At 48.3% G+C, this 18,319-nt stretch overlaps 1 protein-coding gene across 1 annotated transcript; it reads left to right on the forward strand.

Annotated features, from left to right (window-relative positions):
* Window positions 1-503: 503 nt before the first annotated feature.
* LOC310712841 (cytochrome P450 2G1-like) lies at window positions 504-17,193 on the forward strand. The gene is made up of 9 exons (XM_083516250.1): window positions 504-866; window positions 6,558-6,720; window positions 6,830-6,979; window positions 8,084-8,244; window positions 9,340-9,516; window positions 11,604-11,745; window positions 12,773-12,960; window positions 15,100-15,241; window positions 15,664-17,193. Exons 1-9 carry the CDS (start codon window positions 687-689, stop codon window positions 15,843-15,845), a joined length of 1,485 nt encoding a protein of 494 aa, XP_083372376.1. The 5' UTR covers window positions 504-686; the 3' UTR covers window positions 15,846-17,193.
* The last annotated feature ends 1,126 nt before the right edge of the window (window positions 17,194-18,319 follow it).

The following is an 18,319-nucleotide window of genomic DNA, read 5'->3' on the forward strand; positions in this document are numbered from 1 at the left end:
AATCGCTCTGCTCCACAGCGGCAGGTTATAGATGTTCCTAGTATAGTCCAGCTGATGTATGCTGCGCTTTAGTTAGCTGGCCACATTTTTGATACCCCTGTGTTGCTCCTTGTATTAATGAAGAAAGCTGGAAACTGCAAGCTGAAAACAAATGTTTATTTAGCTGTAACATAGAATACGTTAACCATGAGCAACCTTCCTCAGATTCTGGCTGTTTCCCTCTCTATTCCAGCCAGGCCTCTCTTCACTCCTTGTTCCTTCCAGCCCCTCCACTCAAAGGAGGCTATTAGTCTTGCAATCACCCTCAAAAAATAAAATTTCATAACAACTTTGGAAGCAATACGCAATTGTCAGGAGAGTTCAAAGGCGGACAACGTGACTATTGACTAGAAACCACTAGATTAAAAAGTTTAAAGTCAATGGCATGGAAATCGTTTACCCACATCACGAAGAATGTGCACACAAACTCTCGTGCTCCTGGAACAAATATTCACAATCCTGATAACCAGGAAATAGATGATTAACTTTTGGCACAGGTTTATTGGGATTAAAGCTCTCAACAGGTTGGCCTTGTGGAGTTACATAACGCAGAAGGTGGGGCCAAATCCAGCCTTGATTCAGTATCTAGAACCCTGCCAAAATGGGACAGTTGTCTGCACTGCGACAGACTGGTAGTGACCTCCATCATGGACCCGGCCAGCATTGTAACTCTCCTTCTTGTCATCTGCCTGACTTGGCTCCTCATTTCGGCAGCAGTGAGGAGCATATCGAGCCACGGGAAGCTGCCCCCCGGACCCATGCCGCTCCCTGTGATTGGAAATTTCCTGCAGATCAAGTCATCAGAAACTTTGAAATCCCTCCTCAGGGTGAGTTGACTGCCTCTGGGAACCAGGGGCAGAAGGTGCAGTCAATTTTGGCTCTCTGCTTCTCAGTTTTCCAACCTTAAATTCAGTTCTCAGTATTTCTGGAGAAATTTGCAAACTATTTCTTTTTTAAAAAAAGAAATCTTCATGGAAATTTACCAACATTTTAGTGCAAATGTCTCCTTATAAACACATTCCCCCTCGCATGCCCTTTTGACTAATGTGCACATTTTTTCAAGTGATTTCCCTGAATAGTTTCATTTGCATGCACCCTTTCCTGTGGTGTCTTCATTTGTGATTGTCTGGCTGGAGATCTGCGTTGCAGAACCTGGATCCATGTGCTTCAGTTTGTGCATGGTTTGTGCATGGTTTTGGAAAGTGAAAGGGTGGTAGATTAGCCTTCCAGTGAAAACGGAACCAGATTTCTCCTCTAGCCCTTCTAGGAACAGAGCAGCAAGAGCAGCACCCAGGAGTCAAAGGGAAATTAAAATAATTGAGATGCACGGAGGCATCAGTTTTGCCTCCATCTCTCTCCTCTTCCATCTCCACCCTTTCTCTTGCACAGGAATATGCTCAAAATACAGTGCTTGCGTGGCAATTCCCCTCCCCCATGTGAAATGAAGACACTGGACACATTATTTAAGGTTAATGGGCATAAAAAGGCCACAACTTTATTGATTACAGAATAGAAAGGTATTGGCCTTAGGCATTGGCTCCTATTGACTACCCGGCATGGGGACCGGGAAGGGTTATCCACAAGCCGTGGGGGTTCCTGTTGAAGTACGCCAACTAGGATCCCATGGGTGTCACCGCTCGGGGGCATGCCGGAGGCCCTTACCTCCCTAGGTTTCGGACAAGGCAACGCCCCCCGGAGTCCTCTACCGGACTACCCTTTCCTTGGGTGAAGGTGATGGCACTTCCTTCCCCCCCATTCATTTGCATAACAATGAAACCCTGCCAATGCCTAACCGCCAATACCGCGGAAGTTGTGACGTTTGCTACGAGGTAGGCGAAAAAACCAAAAGGCTGAAAGTGCGCCAAATTGGAAAAATTCCTACCAGGCCCCTTGCGGCGACCAACCGGAGTTCATAGCAAGGTCATAGCTAGCTAAGCCTAAGGGTGGGTGGGATGGGGAAAAACCGCTCAGCTGGAAAGGGGCAAAGAGGGCGGTCCCTGGGCGTGCCTAGCCTTAAGTATGCTAGGCCACACCTCCCCAGCCAGCCGATTGGTGGGCCGGGTCGCAGGCACGCCCGGGGATTCCCTGGATCTCGCGGGGGGCAAAAGGCCAGCCCCCGCGTGTGTGGGAGGGGGTAACCCGCAACCCCCTCTCCTCCCAAGCTCGGAAATGGCTTTCCCCAACTAAGCATCTCTGTGTCTTCTTTGTGGCTTTCTGGATATTCCTGTCTCTCTGCCTTTTACCAAAACACCTTCCTCCATCTCTCTCCTTGTATCCCTGCCGGCCTGCCTGCCTCTAGTTGGGTAGATTAGATGACGGTTGCCCTGTCCATCCAAAAGCTTTTATAAAGAGAGACACCTTTGATGAAACCTGCCTCCCCTTCTTTTCATACACAAGGGAAGTAGATAGCAAATTTCTCCCACCCGTTTCCAAAGAGGTCTATGGACAGCCTACAATGACCCATTAATGTTTTAAGATGATGTAAAATGACACTATAACACCAATGCTATGTTTGTTTGTTTTTTGCAGAGACTGCATTAAATTTTATTTTTTTAAAAAATGAGAGTTGACACACTTGGTAATCTTTTGCTTCTCTTTTCTTTGGATCCATATGTTCACCCATTTGCCTGATGCCAGCTTGGTTAAATAACACAAAAAAACTCTGTTAGGGTTCATCCACTCTTACCTTTGTGCTGCCTTTTCTTGGCACAGGTCTGTTTTTGAAAGCTCCCTGTTTGCACACTTTCCCTATTTTGCCCTGGTGCTTTCCCCATGAAAACCCGCTCTTTACTACGGAATCGAGCAAACTGCAATCCTCAAAAAACCCAAATTGCTGTTTGTTCCGATTCAGCATTAAAGAGCAGGTTTTCCTGGGGAAAGTGGAGGTACCAAAAGAGCGTTACTGCGAGTAGAAGTAACAGTAGTAAATCCACTTGCCTGCCTTTGCAAGGTTGTTGTGAGGACCAAATGTTGAGGTGCACTTTCAGCACTCAGCAACCGGAGCATGATTCTTGCTAACTTCCAAAAGCATTTTTTCTTTTTCTTTTTAAACAACTCAACAGCAATCCTACATCTTTCACAACCCTCCCCTTCTTTTTAAACTTTCCAACCTGTTTTGCATTCTGGTAGGCAGCATTTAACTAAACAGCATTTAACTATAAGGTCCGTATAGTTAAAGCTATGGTTTTCCCAGTAGTGATATACGGAAGTGAGAGCTGGACCATAAGGAAGGCTGACTGCCAAAGAATTGATGCTTTTGAATTCTGGTGCTGGAGGAGACTCTTGAGAGTCCCATGGACTGCAAGGAGATCAAACCTCTCCATTCTGAAGGAAATCAGCCCTGAGTGCTCACTGGAAGGACAGATCCTGAAGCTGAGGGTCCAAGACTTTGGCCACCTCAGGAGAAGAGAAGACTCCCTGGAAAAGACCCTGATGTTGGGAAAGATGGAGGGCACAAGGAGAAGGAGACAACAGAGGACGAGATGGTTGGACAGTGTTCTCGAAGCTACGAACATGAGTCTCACCAAACTGCGGGAGGCAGTGGAGGACAGGAGTGCCTGATGTGCTCTGGTCCAGGGGGTCACGAAGAGGCGGACACGACTAAATGACTAAAAAACAACAGGCAGCTTTTTGGAGACTCTAAATTTGGATAGAATCCTAGAATTGTAAAGTTGGAAGGGGGACCATCCGGGACATCCAGTCCAACCCCTGGCAATGCAGGGATCTTTTGCCCAACACGGGACTCGAAACCACGTGTGACGAAAACGTTGGGTTTTGCTGGACCGGTTGGATCAATAAGCATTTCTTTCTTTCCCTGCCAGCAAATGGTTAATGAACGGCAGCCTCCGACTGGCCGTGGTTCCAGGAGGGAGCGTTTAAAAGGAGAGGATTTGAAGAGAGACAGGAGAGTTGAGAGGGTTGGTTGAGGTGGGTTGGAATTGAGGTTGGGAGATGGAGTAGGAGACGGGTTGAGCTTGGCTTTAACCATTTGCCTTTGAGCAAGAACTGCGCATTACAGTGGAAATTGTTAAGCAACACCCCCCCCCTTCGATGCTAAGCTATTTTTCCTTGGTGATGAAATACTGGTGTGTCAACATAGTGAGGCTTTTTGTTCAGGTGTTCCTGGCATCATATTTCATAAATGTCTTCATTTATTTAAATATTTGTACTCTTACTTTTTTTGTTCAATAGCAGGATCCTCACGGCAGCTCGTTGGAGGTCTTGTGGTCTCTTTTCCCCTGGAAAGAGAAATGGATCAGGTGACGGGAGGATTTTGTTTTCCCCCCTCAAGTAATATTTATCGAATTTTCCACTTTTTTCATATTCACATTTTGTTACATAATTCTATAGCTTATTACTCGATAAGAGCATCGACCTCCTTCCCTCCCTTTTTCTGACATCCACACATCTTTCTATACTCTTCTCATTTCTGTAATCACTTATTTACCTTCGATCTTATTGCAGTATTTCACCTTGTTATCGGTAACTCAGTTCCTTATATTTACATTACAAAACATTTCAATTCAAGCCTGCAAAGGTTTTCAAATGTTTACAATTTTCTTTCATGTAAAATATAAATTTGTTCCAGTCCTTTTGAAACAGTTCATCACGCTGTGGGGAGGATTTTGAGCAACAAAATGATCCACGAAAAAAGGATTAAGGGTCTGGGAATGCCAGCCACTGCTTTAACCAAATTTACCCTCCCTGCCCAGCACCTTCTTTAAAGAAAAATAAAAGTGTTGGATGGTTCATTCTCCCACCTAATACGGAGTTTAGCTCTATAAGAGAGAGAATGCTCATCTGGCTAATGAAACCCTGAAGTGGGACTCTGAGCCAGGTCTCATAGAATTATAGAAAGGGAGTTGGGGGGAACCCGCAGGGGTCATCTAGTCCAACCCCCTGCAGTGCAGAAATCGCAGCTAGAGAACCCCTGGCAGATGGCCATCAAACGCCTGGCTCAAAACCTCCAGGGAAGGAGAGATCACCACCTTCCAAGGGAGTCCATTATGTCAGCATCGCCCTTGAGCCAGTGCCACGAACTGGACTCATCCACTTCAGCCCCGACTGGGCTAGGCGAGCTGGGTAGCACTTCCAGAGACCACCTTCTGCACAGGAACAGGTCAAAGTGCTGTGGACTCACAGCTTAGAGTTGTGAGCACCGGATTCACTCCAACAAGAAGACAGTCGTCGCACAGCAGAGTATAGCAGAGCATAAACGACTCGGAGAGCAGCTCTGTAGAATATCTTCTTTATTCTATCTACAACTAGACACAACTATATACAGAGCTAAATGAGGTCTAAACGAAAATGCTGAACTGCAGCTGCCCTTAGCAGGAATCTTACCTATACACACGGTCTCTCTCTAACACTCAGTCTCTCTCTCTCTTTGATGTGAGGCTGGAGCGGAATAAGTAGAGAGCAGAAACCGCCCCTCCTCTCTGGAGAACCAGCAGAGAACATCAGCAGATTCTTGGATATGGGAGGGGTGAAATCTCCTCACATTCCACTGTCAAACAGCTCTGGCCCTCAGAAAGTTCTTCCTAATTAAGAAAAACATTTTAACTAATTCAAATCTTGTACTAATCGATTCCTTCCTTTTCTCCCAGATTTTCAACTTTGACTGAATACCGCTCCAAGTTTGTTTTTTTTATAATTATATTCAAATATTTTCTTCACATTTTTAGTTATCCTTACCCCTAAACATTTCACCATCTGATTTGCTATAGGAATACACAATAATTTAGAGGCTTCTAGTTGAATTTTAGGTTTCACATTTAAACACATCATTGACGATTTATTAAAATTAACTTTTAACCCAGCCGCCTGAGGGGGGGGTTCACTGTTTGTGTTTTGGTGGTTGGTGGCGGAGAAAGGGGGTGCCCTCCTCTGCACGCCTTCCGGCTTGTCAATATCCTTCTTCAACTGTGGTGCCCCAAACTGGACATAGGACTCCAGGTGGGCTCTGAACAAGGTGGAATAAAGCAGTACTATGACTTCCCTTGATCTGGAGACTAAACCTCTGTGGATGAAGCATAGAATTGCATTTTCAGCCTAGAGTCACGTTTTAGAGCCTTCTGGGTCAGAGCCATTTCAAAAGACAACATTAAAACAATTTCTGTCCACACACCACAAGAGGGTTTAGTCAGAAATGGCATTTAACCTTGCAGAACTGTCCCACGAGCATCTTGACACTTGCAGAGCCAGTCTGTGTGGGACATACCAATCTCAAAATTTTATCAAAACAGGAATGGAAGCTTGCTTTCATGCATTTTGTCTCCTTGCTTGATAAAGTGCATTTTGGTGGCAGGTAGAGGCCCTCTGAGCATGTGCCGAAAGCCTCCTGCCTGGCACATCTCTCCTTCCCACAAAATAAGAGTCTGAGGGAGTTCAGTGAACATATTTTAACACAGAGATGAATGTAAGAGTGCCAATGAATTGTAAGAAAAAGAAGCAGTGGATTAAAGACTGTTCTGTTGTTTAAATTTTAACAAGTAGCCTTTGGCCTTTCTCCTGTGCAGCTGCGCGACAAATACGGCCCAGTGTTCACTGTCTACTTTGGAAATCGCCCGATTGTGGTCCTCTGTGGACATGAAGCTGTGAAGGAGGCCCTGATAGACAAGGCAGAGGAATTTAGCGGAAGGAAAACCAACCCCACGCTGCAAAGGACCTTTGATGGTTATGGTGAGGAGGAGGAACCAGGGTGGTCCGACTTGCAACGCAGGAGTCTTGTGTCTGCGGTTTCCTGGCTGCTATTCAATCCCTCTCCCCTTTCTCCTCCCCATACCTGCAGGGGTGGCGTTTTCTGAGGGAGAGCGCTGGAAGCAGCTGCGACGCTTCTCCCTCACCGTCTTGAGGAATTTTGGCATGGGGAAAAAAACAATTGAGGATCGGATCCGGGAGGAAGCCCAGTTCCTGCTGGAGGAATTTCATAAGACCAAAGGTGAGTAGGCCAAGTGAAGGGCAGGGAAGAGGATAGCAGCCCCACCAGGCTGGGCAGAACCACAAGCTCCAAAGCCCAGACAGGCTGGGGAAGGGAAGCCTTTTTGTCCCAAAGGCAATGACAACTTCTGGGCTCCAGAAGGATAACGGGCAGGGAGGGAAGAGCACATACATTGCCCCCAAAATAACAGGTAAGCAGAGATAAAGGGAGACGCGGGTGGCGCAGTGGGTTAAACCACAGAGCCTAGGACTTGCTGATCAGAAGGTTGGCAGTTCGAATCCCCCTGACAGGATGAGCTCCCTTTGCTCGGTCCCTGCTCCTGCCAGCCTAGCAGTTTGAAAGAACGTCAAAGTGCAAGTAGATAAATAGGTACTGCTCTGGCAGGGAGGTAAACGGCGTTTCTGTGCGCTGCTCTGGTTCGCCAGAAGCGGCTTAGTCATGCTGGCCACATGACCTGGAAGCTGTACACAGGCTCCCTCGGCCAGTAAAGCAAGATGAGCGCCGCAACCCCAGAGTTGGCCACCACGTTTACCTTGCCGCCAGAGCGGCACCTATTTATTTACTTGCACTTTGACGTGCTTCCAAACTGCTAGGTTGGCAGGAGCACGGACTGAGCAATGGGAGCTCACCCCGTCGTGGGGACTCGAACCGCTGACCTTCTGATCGGCAAGTCCTAGGCTCTGTGGTTTAACCCACAGCGCCACCCGCATCCCTAACACGCATAATACTATTATCCAATAAAAGTAGAGTTCGGAATAGTCCTCTGTGGCAAATATGTAATGAAACATGGTTGGGAGGCCCAGAGCCACAGCACAAATTGTTTAAAAGGCCTGGGTGAGTAAAAAGGCGTTCACCAGATGCAAGAAAAGAGACCATAATGATAGCGCTGAGAGAGCTCTCTGGGAAGGCTGCTCCATAGCCAGTGAAGGTCTTCATTCTAGTAGCCTGGTCAGCAACAGGTATCTTAAGTTCTGGGTGGGTACTGCAGATGATCTTTTGAGAATAGTTTGGGAGAGGACTTTGCAGGTGTTCCACAGTTCCTCACACTTCCCAAGATATCTTGGCCCCTTCAGCACAATGCCTCTTCCTTCCCTGGCATTGCAGAGAAGCCTTTCGACCCCACCTTCACCCTCAGCCGTGCTGTCTCCAACGTTATCTGCTCCATCGTCTTTGGAGACCGCTTTGACTACGAAGACAAGGATTTCCAGGCCCTGATGAAGATGATGAATGACAGCTTCCGGGAGATGAGCACCGCCTGGTCTCAGGTACCCGGTCTCAAAGCAGACAGAGTACGAATCCATTTCCCAATCATGATATGGTTGGAATGGAGCTCCCATCATCTTAATCATCCCTGAGCATTGGCCTTGCAGGCTGTGCTCTGTGCCTGATGGGATTTGGAGTCTAAGCTCATGTGGAGAGCAGAAGGGCACCAGGCTGGGCAAGGGTCTGAAAGCCAGCCGTAGTGTATAACAGCTACTTATCATCTGGTGGGCCCCCCTTGGCTTGAAAGGAGGTCTCCTGACCCTCAGGAGGCATTCCTGGTCAGCTGCTGGTGCATAGCTGTCGACCGTCCCTTATTTGGCGGGGAAGTCCCTTATCCCAGCGCCGTGTCCCGCTGCTGTCCCTTATTGATGATGTCCCTTAAATTTCCCGGGTTTCAAAGGAAGCAGCTCCTCTCCCTCCCTCCCTGCCGGCCAGGGAGGAGGGAGGCTCCAACTGTGTTGCTTGGCTGCCCGGCCCGACCCCCTCCAGCCTCGGCCCCCAGGAGCCCCTCCCCGCCGGGACTGAGGAGCCTTAAGAGGAGAGTGAGGGCAGCCATAGAGAAAGCAGTTCAGAGAGAGGAGAAGGCGGAGCCACGGGCAGGTGTTCCAAGGGTTAACCATAGAGGGGGAAAGTGGAGGAAGGAACGCAAGCGCTTCCCACATAGATTTGTAGTGATAGACTAGCATAGATGGACTGATCTGTGGGTTTACTTCGGGCACTATTTCCCCCCCCCCTTCCTCCCGCCCCACCTGATGGAACTGAGAGCTACAGATGGAGCACGAGAGAAAAGATACAGAACTGCAGCAGCATCTTCGTAGCTTAGACTTCGTTTTGCGCAAAAAGTGGTGGCTGCTTGTAGTTATTTAATTGCAGTGTTTCATCAGCTGGTGTCTTGAGCAACAACCTCTGGAAACGAAGGGCTAAAAACCGGCGCTGCTCTCCCAAATTATCTGGTCCCTTTTAACTTCGTATTTCAGCTGGTTGGCTAAAATCCCTTATTTTGGCTGCCGATCCCTAATTTTTGAGGCTGCTGGTCCCTTATTTTCAAATCTGTAAGTTGACAGCTATGTGCCGGTGCCTCTTCTTTCTTCTTGCAGTTCTATGACATGTATGCCAGCATTCTGAAGTACTTTCCAGGGCCACACACCAAGATCTATGACATTCTGGAAGACATGAGAGCCTACATTGCCAAGAGAGTGAAGAAGAACAAGGAGACCCTTGACCTCAATGCCCCGCGTGACTTCATTGACTGCTTCCTCATCCAGATGGAAAAGGTACCCTGTTGGCGTATGACATGAGGTGGGATTTCCACAGGGAGCTGTAGGGTTAACACAAGGATCACTAAGACGCACATCACTTACAAAGTGATGCAATCTCTGGACTGCTACAGGGGCTCTGCAGATTCTGCTGCTTGCTAGCACACCTTGCTGATAATACACTTTGCAACTGCTTCATGATCAGGTGAGCCACCATTTCAGTCACAGGTGAACCTAGAGTGTGCAGGTGATGGTTACAGGTGATGAGTGGTATTGGCTTAGGCATTGCTCTTAACCGACTATATCCGACTTCAGCCCATCCGCTAGAAGTCCAGGAAGGGTTAACCACCAGTAGGGGGAGTCCTGCTGATGCACATCAACTGGGAACTCTCACGGGGTCACTGCTAGGGGGCGTGCCTTAGGCCCTCACCTCCTCAGGTTTCGGACAGGGCCACGCCCCCCTGAATCCTTTATCGAACTGCCCTTCAATATGAGGGCCAGGTGATGGCGCTACCTCCCCTCTTCCATCTACAGATCAATACCAATGCTTAACTGCCAATACCAAGAAAGTTGTGGTGATTTGCTACGAGGTAGGCGAAAACCAAGTGGCTGGTGCCAATTTGCCAAGTGGAAAAATTCCTACCAGGCCCCTCAACGACGACCAACCAAAGTCCATAGCAAGGTCAAAGAGCGAAAACCTCATAGGGCTGGAGGGTGGGAAAAGCAGGAACAGCTGGCAGGTGGCAAAGAGGGTGATCCCTGGCCGTGTCCTCCTTTAAATAAGGCAGGCCACACCCCCAGAGCCAGCTGATTTGGCTGGCCAGGAGGTGAAGCAGCCAGGAATCCCCCCAATTGCGTGCGGGCCGGGGCCATGAAGCCCGCAACTCCACCTCCTCCAAAGGGCGGAAGTGGCTTTGTGCAATGTGTTCTTGCCACAGTAATAGTGCATTAATGGTGAGTCTCTTTTGCTTTCCTAATTGTTCTGTAATGCTTCCCCAATGCTACCATGCTATTGCTGTCCGGAGGGGCTGGAGTGCTACAAAAGCAGTACACAAAAATAAACCAGAATGTTTGTTGTATGAAAAGTTAAGGGCTGATTTCGGTAAGAAGTTACAGGGTACGCACTCCTTTGAAATGAAGCAGTGTGACCACCCCAAAACTTTTGCAGGTGCAAAGAGTATTGAAAGCTGAATTGTGTACATTGTGAATGCACAGTAAAACGGATCTCTAGAGGGACCATAAGTTGGTTCAACTGAACCTCGAGTAGGACCCAGGCAGAGACACATGCCCGACTGGCATGTTCTCTCCCTCCTGGTCGTTCATTCGGGAGCTTCATAAGCTTTCTTCAGCCTGAACATCACAGTGACTGATGCCAACAGACACTGGCACACTTAGGGATCCGCAGAGTCTTCGCAGTTCGCGTGACAGACCTCAGCATTTTGGCTAATCTACTTTATTTACATATAATCTACTTTATTTACATATAAACACACACGGAGCACTGCAACACGGCTCCCTCTCTCTCTAGCATCAGACAGCAAAAAGGAAAAGGACAAAGGACAATAGTCCCACTTCACGGAACACAGTAACACAAACATCCTGTCTCCATCACTTCCCACTCTGTGGAGTCAAAACATCCACCGTCACGTGATAGACAACAATCCCATGACTGCAATCACGGAGCAGGAATTCTAACATACAGAAGACCTTTTTGATAGTCATACCCACCCCATGGAAAGCCCTCCTGGAAAACGTCAGAGTTCAACAGCTATATAATTTTTCACAGACATCTGGAGGCAGCCCTAGTTTGAGAAGCTTTCACTGGTTGTTGTTGGTTTTCCGTATTTTTGTTGGAAGCCACCCAGAGCGGCCGGGGCAACCCAGTCCGGTGGGTGGGGCATAAGAAATTTATCACCATTATCATTAATGATCTGATGGGGTGACATGTGTCCAGCTTGCCTAGTTTCTCTTCACCCCCATCAGACAAGTGATGTCCTTCTTCCATAAAAGGACTATAACAGAGGCAGCAGCCCTGAAACCAACTCCCCCTACGTCTCACCCCCATGGGGGAATCCTGATGACATTGGCTTCCTGTTTGTCTTCAGGAGAAAGGTAACCCGTCCAGCGAATTCAACACCAAGAACCTAGAACTCACCACACTCAATTTGTTCTTTGCTGGGACGGAGACCGTCAGCTCCACCCTGAGATATGGGTTTCTGTTTCTGATGAAACACCCCGAAGTGCAAGGTAAGGAAGGGAACCAGCAGACTGCCGCCAGGCTGATTAAAGCCCAACCTAGCCTGTTGGGGGGGGGGAGTGAGTGAGTGAGTAAGGGGGAGATACGAGAGAGGTGTGTAAAGTTAGGCTTGGTGTGGAGAAAGTGGGCAGGAACAGTTCTAACCCAACAGAGCCATCCAGTGAAGCTGAATGATGGGAGATAACACAGTGATGAACTATGGAACTCACTGACACAAGATGTTGTGATGGCCACTGGGACAGATTTAAAAGAGGACTAGACCAACCCATGGAGAATAAGACAAACCATGGCTCTTAATCACTAGGGCTATGTTGTACTTTCACTGTTGGAGGCAGATATGGTTCTGGGCCCCAGTTGCTGGGAACTGCAAGTCAAGAGAGTGCTGTTACATTCAGCTCATGCTGATGTTTAGTTGGTGACAGGGAGACCAGGTTGCTGGACTGCCTGGGTCCCCCTTTGGCCTGACCCAGCAGGGCTTTTTATACATGCTGTTTTTATTCCCTGTGTTTTAATAAACTTGCGGGTTTTTAAAGGATTGTTTAGTTCCATCTGAGTTGAATTAATTATTGAATTGAATTGAATTTTATTATTACGGTCACAGACCAGTTCCGGCTCACTTACAATATCAGGAAAATCATAAAACGCAATAGGAATACATTGAATTGCAGTTGGGTATAACAGAGACAATTCATATATAGGGGCAGTTAAAAATATATATTAAATCTTGATCACTAAAATATAACCTAAAATTGCACGGAAGCAGCAAAACGCGATCCGCGCATGTGCAGACGCGCCGTTGTGTCTGTGAACGGGGCTCCAGATCAGATCCCGTTCGCATCCAGAGGTACCATTGTAAACGGATAGCTCAGGCAGTGGACTATGAGACTCGGGGTGATGGATTCAAGCCCCATGTTGGGCCAAAGATTCTTGCATTACAGTGGGTTGGGCTAGATGACCCTCGTGGTCCCTTCCGACTCTGATTCTCTGACCCTTCTCTGATCTAAATGCATTGGACAGCAAAAATGCACCAGGAGATTGACCAAGTGATTGGCCAGAACCGTGCCCCCAACGTTGAAGACCGGAGCCAGATGCCTTATGTGGACGCTGTCATCCACGAAGTGCAGAGGGTCAGTGACCTCATCCCCATGAACGTGGCCCACTCTGTGATGCGCGACACTGAATTCAGAGGCTACATCATCCCTAAGGTATCCGTTGTGGGGCAGAGGGGATGAAAAGTGTCTGGGACACAAGACAATGGGTTGTTGTTCTTGTTGTTTAAAAGAGATTGCGTGGCGAGTTCCCGCCTCCCACCAGTGGAAAGAACAACACATGACACCATAATTAAGGTTAATGGGCTAAAATTGGCCACAACTTTATTGGTTACAGGTAAGAGCGGTATTGGCTTAGGCATTGGTCCTATCCGACTATCCGGCTTCAGCCTGTTTGCTTGAAGACTGGGAAGGGTTAACACCAGCAGGGGGAGCCCTGCTGATGCACATCAACTAGGTAACCCCCCCCCCCGGGGTTGGGGGCGCGCTTTAGGCCCTGACCTCCATAGGCTTCAGGACGAGGCCACGCCCCCCGGAATCCTCTACCAGACTACCCTTCAATATTTAGGGGAGGTGATGGCGCTCCTCCCCCCAACACATCTGCATAACAATACCCCTACCAATGCCTAACCGCCAATCCCAGGAAAGTTGTGACGATTTGCTACAAGGTAGGCAAAAAAACAAATGGCCGGTGCCAATTTGCCAAGTGGAAAAAAATCCTACCAGGCCCCTTAACGGTGACCGACCGAGGTCCATAGCAAGGTCAGAAGAGAAACCTTGAAGGGCGGGCGGGTGGGAAACCAGGCAGCTGAGCGGTCCAAAGAGGGCGATCCTGGGCCGCGCTTGCCTTAAATGGGGCAAGCCACACACCCCGAGCCAGCTGATTGGATGGCTAGGGGATGACGCGGCCCGAGGATTCCCCCAGATTGCGCGGGACTGCAAGCCAGCCTCCCGAGGTCGGAAGTGGCTTTAGCAACATTCACAGATTTGTGCCTTGCCACCAACATCTGCCCCCAACCGCAACAGTTGAGTCTTCATCCGGCACAGAATCAACCTGTTGGAGGCAGGATGAGGTGATGTTGGCTCCTGTTATTGGCGGGTATTTGGCAAAGGAAAAGGACTGGACGCCCTCCAGGAGAGTCTAAAAGATTTGCCAATCCCTTAAGCAGCCTGCACCAACCTCTAGGTGTCTCGCATGGCCATGCTGGCTGGGATTGACCAGAGTTGCATTTCAAAACATCTAAAGGGCACCAGGTTGGCAAAAGCTGCCAACATAGCACTTAAAAACAACAACAACACAACAGCCAATCCTCAAAGGATGACCAGGGCCCAGTTGGTAAAGTCTCACGCTGCGGCTATGGGGACCATAGATGTCAACTTACAGATTTGAAAATAAGGGACCAGCAACCTCAAAAATAAGGGATCAGCAGCCAAAATAAGGGATTTTCAGAGCACAGCTATGTTCAACTTCTGAGCCCAGACAGCAGCCAAACGAAGCCTCAAGCGCTGGTTCCCACAGCTCAGCAACCCGGCAAAGGGGATGCAGCAAGGAAAACCACCGTCACCTCTCCGCTGGGAAGCGCTGAGCAAAGGCGAGTCCCCAGGCAATGCGGCCGATTTGATCGGCACAAGGCATGCAAGCTCCCAGTCGTTCTTAGACTCCTTATTGGGTGAGCAACGCAGCCAAGCAACACAGTTGGAGCCTCCCTCCTCCCTGGCCGGCAGGGAGGGAGGGAGAGGAGCTGCTTCCTTTGAAACCCGGGAAATTTAAGGGACATCATCAATAAGGGACAGCAGTGGGACACGGCGCTGGGATAAGGGACTTTCCCGTCAAATAAGGGACGGTTGACAGCTATGATGGGGACACATCTGTCCTCCAACACCTGGCCTCTAGTCCTCACCCTCCAGACATGCCGCTTGAAGCAGCTGGCTCACTCTGCCTAATGGCAAGGCTGGACCTCCTCTTGGCTTAAGCTGAACTACAGCCAGAGGTGGAATGCCTCCCTGACCCCAGACGGATGCCCACAGTGATGCTTCTGTAGAGTGGGGGGAAGGGGACCTATAGATCAACTGACCGTTTGACCAGATTGCATGAGATTTCTGTGAGTCAGCTACCCACGTGGTGCCTTCACATTCAGGCAGGGCAGTCTGTAGATGTCACAGGGAGGAGTTGGCCGGTGGTCAAATGTGGCTGGCAATCCACCAGTTGAGAGAAGGGGTGGAGAGCTTCTCTCTCTCGACTTTCCCTGAATCTTTGCAATTCTGACCTCAATATTCTCTCCCTCTTTTTCCTAGGGGACAGAAATCTACCCTGTACTCCACACTGTCCTGTTCGACCCCATGAAGTTTAAAAACCCATTTGCTTTCAACCCAGAAAACTTCCTGGATGAGAATGGGCGCTTCAAGAAGAACGACGCTTTCATGCCATTCTCCTCAGGTAGATAATAATAATAATAATAATAATAATAATAATAATAATAATAATAATAAAATTATTATTTATACCATTCCACTCTGGGCGGCTTCCAACAGAATATTAAAATATCTATTAAACATTAAAATCTTCCCTAAACAGGGCTGCCTTCAGATGTCTTCTAAAAGTCTGGTAGTTGTTTTCCTCTTTGACATCTGGTGGGAGGGTATCACTGGGCGGGTGCCACTACCGAAAAGGCCCTCTGCCTGGTTCCCTGTAACTTGGCTTCTCACAGCGATGGAACCGCCAGAAGGCCCTCTCCATTCACATGGATTTCAGCTGTTCTATTCACGCCCCAAGGACGTTGGACTTGACCTAAACCTGGCCTCTAACCCCAAATCCCATGTCTTCCCTCCCTGCTGATTCCTCTCCCTTTCGCCTTGCAGGGAAACGGGTGTGTCTGGGTGAAACGTTGGCCCGAATGGAGCTCTTCCTTTTTTTCACCACCACCCTGCAGAGATTCCGGCTGAAGCCCCTTGTGGACCCCAAGGACATTGACACAACACCCCAGGAGTGCGGCTTTGCCACCATCCCGCCCTTCTACAAGCTCTGCATCGTCCCGCGTTGAGTGGAAACCAAGTCTTTCCTCCCCTGCCACTGTGCTCTTGCACAAGCTGGTCTCTCTGGCTGCTCAGGGAGAGGGGAGCGGTCTTCTTCCCTTTCCTGGCCCTCGCCCAAGGGCTTTTGTAAGGGCCGGCTCAAGATTTTGCTCTCAAATTAGGCCTTGTTCCTACCTGTGGACTGGGCTTCCTTCGGCTGGGTTTATGCCTCTCTGCGTTTATCATCCTTCTTTCCCCATTGCTGCCCTTCCCATCCTCTCCTCTGCTGAGCCCAAAGAACTTTGGTGCCTCTTGAATTCCCATCTCCTCACAAAGTGTGTTTAAGCTTTGACCTTACGCCTGAAAAGAAAAGAAAAACTTGCTGCATTTGCTTCCGGACTTGTTGGTTGTTATATGCTTCAGACCTTGTGGGGGGGCCAGACTATATTTTGGGGGAAAATATGAACGAGTTCCTATGCCCCACAAATACCCCAGAGATGCATTTTAAATAAAAACACACATTCTACTCATATAAATACATGGCGATTCCCGGACCGTCCACAGGCCGGATTTAGAAGGCGATTGGGCCGCATCCAGCCCCTGGGCCTTAGTTTGCCTACCCAAGGCTTAGAACATCTAGATGGGAAAGGATTTGCTGGTAATTTTCTTGCATTGCTTTGCTGTGTGATTTATGACATTTTGTTGTGCTATCTTGAGTTTGGAGCCTGCAGAGGAAGTAATGAATATCAGAGCCTAGAGCAACATGCCAAGATTGTTGTTTTTGTTGTGGATGTTTTCTGTCTGGACTAGAAGACGCCAGGCATATGAGAATTCCCTCTGGTGAGTTTCTGAGCCGCACCAGTCTCTCAGAATCCTGTGCTCCATGGTTGCCAACTCCACTTTCCACCTCCCTCTCCTCAGCCCCCAGCACCCAAGAAGAGAATGCAAAGCACAGGAAAGAATCATCATTTGTGATCTAATAGTGCTAGAGAAATATTTGCATAAAGCTTGGTGACACATACTTTTTCCACAGTGCTGTCGTGGTCAGAGATAAAGATGGCATCTAAATGCTAAGATTGACAAGAAGCATACATATATTAAAAAATATACAGGGGTACCTCGGGTTAAGTACTTAATTCGTTCTGGAGGTGCGTTCTTAACCTGAAACTGTTCTTAACCTGAAGCACCACTTGAGCTAATGGGGCCTCCCATTGCCACCGCGCTGCACGATTTCTGTTCTCATCCTGAAGCAAAGTTCTTAACCCGAGGTACTATTTCTGGGTTAGCGGAGTCTGTAACCTGAAGCGTATGTAACCTGAGGTCCCACTGTAGTAAGTAATTTCCACGCATAATAAAATGAAGGACCGATTATGCAAATGAGTTGGAGGTTACTTTGTTAGAGCAACAGTGAGATTCTATGTACTTTTACTCAAAAATAAGTTCCACTATGACCAGAGGAGCTTCTTTCTCAGAAGGTGGACACAGACTTTTTACAGGATGGGGTGGTCATTTGAATTTAGCCTTGGAGAGATAAATAAATATTTGCATGCAATGAGTTTAAATCAAAACAAAACAAAACAACCCAATAGTCTTAACAATTTGTTCCTTTGTTATGAAGAGGCAGTTTGAAGTGGAAAGGCAGCACAGGGCTTGAGTGAACACCTACCGTATTTTCCGCTCTATAAGACGCACCAGACCACAAGACGCACCTAGTTTTTGGAGGAGGAAAACAAGAAAAAAAATATTCTGAATCTCAGAAGCCAGAACAGCAAGAGGGATCGCTGCGCAGTGAAAGCAGCCATCCCTCTTGCTGTTCTGGCTTCTGGGATAGCTGTGCAGCCTGCATTCGCTCCATAAGATGCACACACATTTCCCCTTACTTTTTAGGAAGGAAAAAGTGAGTCTTATAGAGCAAAAAAATATGGTACATAGCCGCTTGGCAGCCCTCGATGCAAGTTATATAATCAGCAAATGGTCCACAATTTAGTCCGCTTGGAAAATGGAAGCCTGAGCAGGGAAAACCACCAAAACGATCATCTGCTTTGTGTAATCTGTGCACGTTGCTTAGACAGCGAGATACTCCACCCCCCTTTCCAGCCAATCAGCCTTGAATGGAGAAGCACACTAAATCATGTCCCGCAGAGCTAGGCTGGCAGTCCTGAGATGTTCTCTGACACTTTTTGATCCTGCCCCAAATTGTTGGAGAATTTCAGCCCCCACTGAGGAATATCCATCTGCAGGGCAGCTGGAGGAATAAAGGCACAAGCATGGACCCAGCCCAGAATATTTAAGAAGAGTTGAAGTGGGACATGGAGGAGGAGGAGTTTGGATTTGATATCCCGCTTTATCACTACCCAAAGGAGTCTCAAAGTGGCTAACAATCTCCTTTCCCTTTCTCCCCCACAACAAACACTCTGTGAGGTGAGTGGGGCTGAGAGACTTCAGAGAAGTGTGACTGGCCCAGGGTCACCCAGCAGCTGCATGTGGAGGAGCGGGGAAGCGA

This window comes from Podarcis liolepis, assembly GCF_965112155.1.
Source record: "Podarcis liolepis genome assembly, chromosome: 7".
NCBI lineage: Eukaryota > Metazoa > Chordata > Lepidosauria > Squamata > Lacertidae > Podarcis > Podarcis liolepis.